Genomic DNA, 10,189 nt, shown 5'->3' with positions numbered 1-10,189 from the left:
GGTTTTGAAATATACCATTACAGTTCATCTATTTGTAAATATACCATTATAATTTAATATATATTCTAGATGTGCCATGCATGCATGACAGTGATGCAGTACAGTTTAGTCGATGATGATGGTGATATTTGATATGATCCGTCTATTCATTATATTGATGTGGTGATGATGCAGGCTAATTGAAGATCGATCGATTGAGAGGATATGCTATTGGGGGCCATAGCAGAAACTGGATTATATATCAAGAGAGGAGTGGATGGCGACGGACAAGTTCCATTTCCCAATAGGCGATTTGGTGAGTTCTAGTATAAAAAACACCTATTCCTCTCTGATTAACAGCATCATCTCTCGAATCACAACTAGAGCAATGGAAACCGTTGAGGGAAAGCCTGTGTGCATGCAAGGCTATTATGAGATCGTGCTATTTCCTAAAACTGGAAGTGATTTAGCCTTGAATCATGCTAATGGCCGTGTCCGCATCCTTTTTGATTACCACAATCTGTATCTGGTTGCTTTTAAGTCACACGGGATGTGGCACAAATTCCCGGACCTCGATCCTAAGATTGTTCCAGACTATGCAAGCAATGAGCGAAAGAAGTATTACAAGGTGAAGAACATTCCCTTTGAGTCCAACTATGGTGTTAGAGGTATGTCAGCCAATATATCTGAACTGAAAATTAGCAAAGAAACTCCAATCCGCATATACAAGACATTGAGCCTATATGATTCTGTTCAGCAAGTTGGAAGAGTCAAAATACCCAACCTACAGAAGATGCTATTTATGTCCTGCGCTGTATTTTCAGAGGTGCTCAAGTTCCCTCTTATGAAGTAGGCTGTATACCTGATAGGTAGGTCAGTGAATGATAAGAGTAAAGTCAGGAAGGAGCACACAGTTCTCGTTCAGCGGTGGAGTAGTTGCTGCAAGGCTCTTAGAGAAGGAAGACAAGCTTTCGAGGTGATGCCTAATCTAGACATACACACGTTCGACGAGTTGCTTGCTGCGATTGGTGTTGTTTTGCCCATTTGATATACCTGTTGTCTTTTACTCGAAGGAAACTGTACATATTGACACGTCTATCGCTACCTCTTTTTTGAGACAAAATACTCCTAGAGATTATCCATTTCAGTACGCACCAAAGATCTTGTTGCAGGCTAGTATTGCCATTTGCGACGTACATGCATACATAATACATATTATGTTGGTGCTGTTTGTGCATTCTGCAAGATAAGCCAACTATTACGTCGTTGCTTTGCATACGCTCTCTAGCTATATACGTAGGTATGAAGAACTATCTTGTTTGTTGAGAAAAGGTAGGTATATAACTGAACATAAGTGTCCGTGCATGTTGATGCATGCATGCATGTTGATACATAGTACAATTAATTAACGAAAACCATGCATTTATATGTAGAAATTAAGAACATTTACTGGACATTTACATTATTGTGTTGCTCTGGATTGTTAAACTTAAATGTGCTTGGAAAATCTGATATCTCTCCTTAACTACTCTCTATGATAGGGATAATTGTGTTCTTAACCCTGCTTTGGAATACAATTGTGATTTCACCCTTCTTTTTGGCATTTTGGCCCTCGTCCTTTGAAACTGAAGATATGGTTTTCCCCTAAGCGTAAGTCATCTTGAATTCTTGATGGTGCTATATACTACCACGGTACCACCCTCCATCTCAAAATACTACTGTTTCATCTGTTATTCAAAATTTTCTCAACCCTGGTTCTATTTTGGCTATTCCCGATGAACTCCGCCACAACTAGCTGATTTGAATTCGATAGCAAAAGTTGATTGGAGTGCACGGCCATTGTAGCACCAAGCCACAGTGGCCCTGCACTACACGCGCAAAATCCACAAAACCGACTGTGTTTTTCTCTTGCACGTGCATGTGCATGCTTACATTACATAGATCAATCTGATTTCATTGGACCTTCATTACACGTAACCTATATACAGTTTCTGCATAGAAAGTTTACACACATATATATAAATGGTCAATCTATCATTAATAGCTATGTTTTTTTTATCATCATGCAATGTGAGAATGACTATTTGACATAAATCCGGAGTTTCTTGAAATATTTTGCTTAAAGTTCCTATAGTAATAAATCAAATCATAACAAAATACTCAATAAGATCATGTATAAAGAGTTGTACCCATAATTGTATACTTAATTTCAGCGAAAACAAACATTTAAATTTATAAACATAAAAAACGCTGTACCATTTCCGATCATTTTCATCCTGCTGCGAGCAGGATGCTTCTGTTTTGGGATGAACAGGGTGCTGACATCCTGGTGTGGATTCTGGACTTTTGTATGGATAGATCAATCGAGTTGGGATTTATGTTTTAGACAGTCAAAACAAAGCAGCCCAAGCTAGCTCCCCTTGTAGAAGGAAAGTCTGAAATGCAGCCCAATTCTAGCCTGCATGCCATGCGCCGGCCCGATCGTTACTGATGAAGATTGACGTGAAAAATATCTTTTTCACCGGGCCTCCGAAGAGTCCAGTTGAATTTCTTGTGACAGCTTCATTGCTTTTTGCTGAAATTAAACATAAGTAAAGCAATTTAGTAATGACTAAAAATGATTTTAGGTAAACCTTTTCAGGTAACGACTTAAAAGAGAAATTACGGTGAAAACTCCCCAAAAGTTAAATCAAAATTTAAGTTATAAAATTTAAATTTTGGCTTATAAGCGTCAAAAACGAGGACTAAGATTCTAGAGAAGTTTAGTACTACACATTTTACTACAATAATCATTGTTTTAGACAAAACACATAACATTAGAACATTTATACGGAAAATTGTGGCTAGAGTTAAAAACCTAGTGAAAGATACCCCTTCAATTCTAATAGATGGCACCATTAACTAAATTTTAAGTATATGCTTGATCGTTTATCTTATTTAAAATTTAATGCAAATATATAATAATTTATACTTAAAGTACATTTGTTCATAAACAAGAAAATAAATAATAATGTAATTGTCTACATGTGAAAAATGGTCATCGCTATCGTTATCTATTAAAGACCGGAGGCTACATGATTGGATATATAATAATTTATATCCAATCATGCTCACTCCTCTCCTCGTAATGTGATTGAACGTGCATTTGGAGTGTTGAAGATGAAATAGCGAATTCTGTTGCACATGCCTAGCTAGCCTGTGGAGAAGCAAAAGTTGATTATAATTGCTTGCATAGCCCTTCATAATTTCATCCGTGATAGTGCTTTGGCTGATGTTCTTTTTGAGAGATGTGACAATGATGAAGAGTATATGCCACCTATCAATACACCTGAAGAAGAAGACAATTATGTTAGCACCACATCCAATGATGGTGATATGTGCGTCTTTCGAGATTTTATTGCAAATGCTTTGATGGCGGACAGAGGACGCAATATATAGAAATATGAAAGTGGTTTAGGTTGTTCTTTGTTATGTGCTTGGTGTACATATGGTATTGGCGAAGTAGTATTTTGCTATGTGCTTGATGAACACAACAAAGTGCAATATTTTGTATGTGCTTTATTTATGAACACATCGCGGTGGCAAAGTAATATGCACGGAACCTATTACATAAGTAATTTAACTTTCTTATTGCCTTCAAAAAGGAAATTATAATTTTCTTGACTACCTTTATGACAATTTACATTTTTTTAAAAATTGTATAAAAACATTTATGTACATTGATGTAGTTAAACCAACCAATGTAGAAATAAGCAGAATCCCCATCTACTTCAGGGTATTTCAGACAATTCAGCCTCTCAGGACACTAGCCAGCAAATTCTCAGAAGCTCCCCCAAACAGAGCCCTCTCAACTTTTTAGAATCTCAAGTTTCCAGAATCTCCGGCTAGCTTCTCAGAATTTCCAGCTCCCCCAAACAGGCCCTAAGTCCCTAACCCCAACCACGAGCTCCCTAACCCCAACCACAAGCTCGGTGGCGGCGGTGTAGGAGGAAGAGGTGGGAGACTATTGCTACTATTTTGATATAAATAATTCCTTTCTCCAGCCTTTTCGTTCCCATCCGTCGACTTTCCGATATGTTTCAATTTTATTAGTATAAATACATATGAATTTTATTAATATATATACATATGGATTAGGTTTTGAAGAACCACCGTGGAGGATGTCTTCGATTTGCCATTGTTTGTGGAGGAGGACAACGAGGAGGCGGCGGCGGAAGCAGCGAAACAGAAGCGACGGGAGCAGAGCTTGAAGCCCCGGCAGCCGAGGCCGACGAGTTATCGGGACACGCCGGAGATGAAGGAGAGGTGGGCGAGGAGTAGTGCTCTGGCTTCCCAGTATTGGGAGCATGACCCCAAGACAGGGATCAGCTACTACACGCGTGCCTGCTTCCTAAACCTCACCATCTTCGACCTTGACAAGGAGAGTATGTGTCATGGCCACATCAACAATCTAATTATTACTCCAGTCTATCATATTGTTGTTATCAATACACTGCAATTTTTTTTCTAGCACACTGCAAGATTACGCTCATCTCTAGCAATATTCCATAAATCAACGCACACCCACTATGCACATGATTTTGATAATCCAATCAAACACGTGGAGTGAAGGCAGGCCAATAGTTTCAGGCACATGAACAGGAAACAATGCAATAAGCACAGAAAAAATGATTTGCTCACCTTCTATCAAAGATATCCGATTCATATCTTATCATGTATCTATTTGGGAGATGTTTTTAGTGGAGCAAACTACCTTAAAATTCACTAGATGGGATCCTCACTGACTGGAGAAATTTGATCATGTGCCACTCTTCACAGTGGCTCTTGATCATTCGCCACTCCTTATCTTGCAATTGATAACTTGCCACACTGCCCAAAAGGACTGTTTGTCACTTTTGGCATAGATAGTCAGTGCTAGTACCACCAGCAGCTAGGGTCTTGTTTTTCCAGTGATTGCAAAATGCAAATTGGCAGTAAATTATATCTCATTGGAGACCTTGCACTGGACGGGCTAGACACCGACGGTGAGTGACATTTAGGTGTGGGGGCCTGAAATGTTAGTGTCCTTGAGCCAGGGTGGTGGATGAGGAGGGAGATCATGCGATGTCAGGGATGATGGGGCCATTGGGGGGGGTACCAAGCAAATAAATTGTAGTTTGCCTCCTGTGGATGAGATGCAAATGATCAATTTTCTCATTTCGGGCAGGTCCAAGCCAAACACAGGTAAGCTGTTATATAAAGAATTAGACAGCTCATACTGTTTAGGTTTTGCTAAGATGAGCAGATATTGCGATGGATTTAGTTCAGTTTCTCCCTAGTTGTAAAATATCCCATGCAGTATGCTATTGAACATATACTCTCTCTGACCTCATAGATCTTATTTAGCAAATGGACAGGTGTATGGTTGGATTTTCTAAAGTATATATAAGATTAAAAAGTAGCCAGATACTTTCTCAACTGCAATAATTTTGTTTCTGAAACAACTAAAATAATTTTCATAATTGTATTTCCGTAACAGCTCAAAAGATAGGGACAACCCTGTTTACCTTATGAAAACTTTTGTCCTCTAGAGACATTATCAAACGTATACTTTTGTTAACACACTATTCTTCCCTGTTGCAAACTAACTCCATTTTCAATTTTGTCAGCGCAATATGGTCCAATGCGTTTTACAGACGCAATTATCCCAGAGGATCACATTTTGACTAGCTCGTTAAATGTAATATCTCTGAAAGTAAAATCATCAGATGTTGGCTACCCTATCAATGTATATGGGACTATGATAGTTAGAGATGGATTAGATTTTAACTGCATCACCATCTTCCGGCGCAATAGGAACAATTGCCAAGTTATCCAGTCAGAGGTATTTTAAAGAGTATCTCTTCACACTATTAATCTCTCCTATTTCACATAATACATCGAACTAATTTCTTTACAGTTATGTACAGTTAAAGGCATACTAAACCTAGCTACATTTGAGTTGTCTATATGCATGACTTGGACTAGTTTCATACAAAACACAAATACCTACTTTTTTTTATGTATTCAAATATTAAGTCATGTCATTATATTTTAATTTGATTGATCATGTCATCATATATAATTATTGCAATTAAATGATTGTGTGAATTTTGATGAGCTCAGTCCAAATTCTTGCCTAGGTTGCTAGCAAATCAATTTAATATGAATCTGCGTACAGGTTTAAGGTGGTTAATAAATAATAACAATACCATTATATTCTATGGATAATTATCATTTATTTTATATATATCATTAGTGTGACATATGACTAACGTCTTGTGTAATTTTTCTTGTAGAATGAAGATATAATTCTCACAGGACCAACTAGAGGAATTGTTTTTTATGGTGAAATATTTTTTGAGATAAATTTGAAGATTAAGGAGAATGAAGAGTGCAATGACAAGGAATTTAGTAAAGGATTGCTTGAAATGAAAGTCTACACTCGTCGGTTTAAGATTGTGACTGAAACCTTGGAGAGTAGGCTCAGTGAGGTGGAACTTGTAACTGCTTGTGTTAAGGAAGCACTGGAGGGCACTGTTGAGATCAAGATTCTGTCAGATTCTGAAGTTTTTCATGGAAAAATTACGGCTTGCACAACAGATGTTCCGAATGATATTGTACTGTATGACAGTGATGTCGGTTCTGCAAACGCAGTTGGTGATGACAGAGTCGTGCAGCTGCTGCGACGTGTCGTAGCAGTGTCCAGAAAAGAGATGTTGATATTGAATATCCATGCCCATAATATTCATCAGAATCATGTCGTCAGTCGCAGTTTGAAGTTCACCACATTCACTAGAGGCTCTAATGAGGACGAGATTAGCTGTGGTATTTACAAGATGCGGGTGAAAGTTGTTTGGTCAACCTTGTTGATGGGTTAGAATTATACTCTACTGAGAGTCCTTTTACAAGATGCGGGTGAAAGTTGTTTGTAAATTAACAACTTTGAGATGAATTAGAATAATACGCTATTGGGAATATTTTTCACAGATCTTGTAGCTTATGCTAAACTCGGTGGTGTAAATAATTAAACTTTTAAGCTAGCTATCATGCCGAAATTGAATGTAAGTGGTTACAGGGCAGTTTTTTGATAGCGTTTGTTTTTGACGCCATAGTTACTGAACACGTGTTATCATTTCCCCGTATGTAAAGCTGAGATTAAGAGAGTAAATATCATGAAACAAACAAGTACTTTGACAAAACTATCTATACTAATATAAAAACAAATGAAATTCTTTTCTACGCCAATGTAAAATGTATAAATTTAAAATTAGTGTAATACCCAAATCACTCTAGGAAATTAAACGGAACATCAATTTTATTTAGTCACCTACCATTCATATCTACCATTCATATATAGGAAACTATTGTAAAAGTTTTTTTTGGTGCAATAAGCACTTCATAAATCTGTGTATTAGTTATATATAATTGGGAGCTCATCTTTTCCCTAGTAGGGCTATGTTTATGATTTGCTCATCTTTTTGCCTTTTGTGGCAAAAACAAAATGGTCATCGCTATCGTTATCTATTAAAGACCGGAGGCTACAGATAGGCGCTGATGGTACCGCGGGTGAACTAGTTTTGTGTTAAAATTTGGTTTATTTAGTTAAGTGGTCAAATATAGACCAAACTTTAATGGTATCATATAAAAAATATGAAAGTAGTATTAGACAATGCATGGGAGACAAATAAGAGAACCGATAAATTTTCAATGGCGAATAACGATGATCCGCGCTGCGTGAAGAGGCGGCTAACGAGAGAGGCCCCACCACTACGATATTGGAGTGTAAACTTTGCAACGAAACAGCGACGGCAGCTGAACATGTACTAACCCTGTCATCAGCTGGAGTGTAAAGTGGCAGCGCAGATAGTGCCAGATATATCCATGTGAGACACCCCATATTGCCCTAGACAATTAGGCATGGCTGTTAATTTGTTGATTAATCCACCTTGATGAGCCACAACGATATATGATGGACATGAAGGAATAACCATGAGCACTGATCTACTAATAATCATTAATCATGGTGCAACTTTTAGGTGAAGAACATGGGCATTATTCATTAGAGTGCCATGACCTTTCTCTCTTTTGGGAGATCTGATAGGAGATTACCTGTAGTTTTTTAAAGGCTAATTTGATAGGTGTTCCTGTGTTCGAGCATACCACACATTTCTAGAGTAGCATATGCATTTTTTATATATTAATATTAAAGGCTATTCATGCCGTTCGTAACCTAAATTCTCTTGTTTTTCGTGCACACAAAATAAGTATATTTTTTTTACTAAAAATTTTTATAAAAATTCTTTAAAATCAATTTTGATTTTTTATATCTAATAATTAATTAATAATATATTAATTTACTGCTATGTTTTTCATGCCGGTTACTGACCTAATAAATAACAGGACCTCAAAAGCATATATAGCATAGCAACTGTCAAACTGACGTACAAACTTTTACTTGATTAATACTAGAAAGCAGTTGTGTTGAGGATTAAATTCATAGAAATGCAAAAAATTTGACAAAACGCTGACAACATCGTAGATTTAAACTAGTACTTACTCCATTCCATATTTTAAGAATTTATGATTTTATCTAGATTCATCAACTGATTGGTGTATATGGTCAGTGTGTGCGTCTAGATTCACTTAATATAGGGCTACAGATTTAACACACGAGGTTTATTGCAAAGGTCCATATTGATCCCTATTGGCCCAAAATTCGTGCATTTCAAAATGGCGATGGCTATTCGCTGGTTTTTCACGACCAATGCCTGCATGTTTTTCCACATGATCGGTTGACAAATGGCGGCAATATCATGCTGTGCCGGCACATGCTTAATTGTATGTAACACTGTCATGTCCAGAATAATGGAGTACGATTAAGAGCAGGTACAATAGCATACTATAAGCATAATTTAGAGAGATAAGAGTAGAGAGAGAAGAGATGTGAGCTACTAATTTATAGCTAGCTGTACGTGGACTCCAAGACAAAATATGTGTATGACATGTGGGACCATGTATTGATGTTTTGTAGGTAACTATTGTATTAATTGACAATTAGATTGACTATAGATAAATTAGAGCTAGTAATTTGCTATACTATTGAACTTGCTCAAAGAAGGCATTGGCACTGTTACAGATTCCCAGGCAATGAACTCCCAATTTAACATCAATAACATCCCATCCGTTTGTGTCTATTATCAATTGCAATATGATATCAGCCCACAAACTTGGACCATAGCTAGCTGCTCGATCGTCCGAATGAGCATGTTGTGTAGTAGCAACGATATTTTCTAATTGTCGTTTATCGATTATAGATGTACGTTTTTTGAGTTTCTAAACGGTATATTTGGTATAAAAGTTTTTATATTAAAAATCTTGAAAATCTTGTGCGGCACTAGTATGTACACTGTTTTTTATAACCAACTGCGTGACAATTAATCACATCTTAACTAGGATACGTTGGAGTGTATAAAGTGAACTGCCCGTATTTTTATGCTTTTATATTGATCGATGCATGCAACTTAACATAGTATCAAAGACAAAGGTCTTGAGTTCAAATCCTGGATGACAAAACTACAACCTACTCCAATATTCCACGTTTGAGACTTGAGTAGTCTCATGATTTAAAGTAAAACTAAAGTGTAGGCTGCATTGACCAATTAGTTAATGAAGTATGACTTGTCATAGTTGTAGCAACCATCCAAAGAACTACCTAAACAATTGTGGCATACCTAAATTTTAACGTGACAATTTATGGCTCTGCGCCAATCAGTTCTCTAATTCCTCTATTCCTCCTGGTGACAAGAAAACGAGACTAAAGCAGCCATAGATCTTTTTGTTTGTACTTTTATTTAGCAACTATAATAACAGCGCTGGACAACCAAACTGACAAAAACAAACTCTAAAGTTAATCCAAAACCAAATTCTAAAATTTAAAATCAGCTCTCATGTTAAGCACACACTTAATCATAGACCGACATGGCCATAACCAATCTCATAATTTCAGTGAAATTTCTCACTCTATATATGCAAGTGGCTGCCTTGTTTATTGATTACCTGCTGATTAATTAAAGCAAGAGTCCACATGATTCTCCAAAATTAGTTAATAAGCAGTACATCGTTGGGGTACTTTGTACGGTCGAACAATAGTATACGGTTGCATCTATCCCTTCTGTCTCGCGTCCTAGGT

General features: G+C 37.0%; 1 protein-coding gene across 1 annotated transcript; it reads left to right on the top strand.

Annotated features, from left to right (window-relative positions):
• Nucleotides 1-367: 367 nt before the first annotated feature.
• Nucleotides 368-6,878, top strand: LOC121055502. The gene is made up of 6 exons (XM_040528017.1): nt 368-647; nt 737-848; nt 3,240-3,356; nt 4,126-4,403; nt 5,628-5,842; nt 6,297-6,878. Exons 1-6 carry the CDS (start codon nt 368-370, stop codon nt 6,876-6,878), a joined length of 1,584 nt encoding a protein of 527 aa, XP_040383951.1.
• Nucleotides 6,879-10,189: the final 3,311 nt, after the last annotated feature.

The sequence above is a fragment of the Oryza brachyantha genome, chromosome 10 (assembly GCF_000231095.2).
Source record: "Oryza brachyantha chromosome 10, ObraRS2, whole genome shotgun sequence".
Lineage (NCBI taxonomy): Eukaryota > Viridiplantae > Streptophyta > Magnoliopsida > Poales > Poaceae > Oryza > Oryza brachyantha.
Note: the sequence above shows the minus strand (reverse complement) of the source record. Positions and strands in the feature narration are given on the sequence as shown.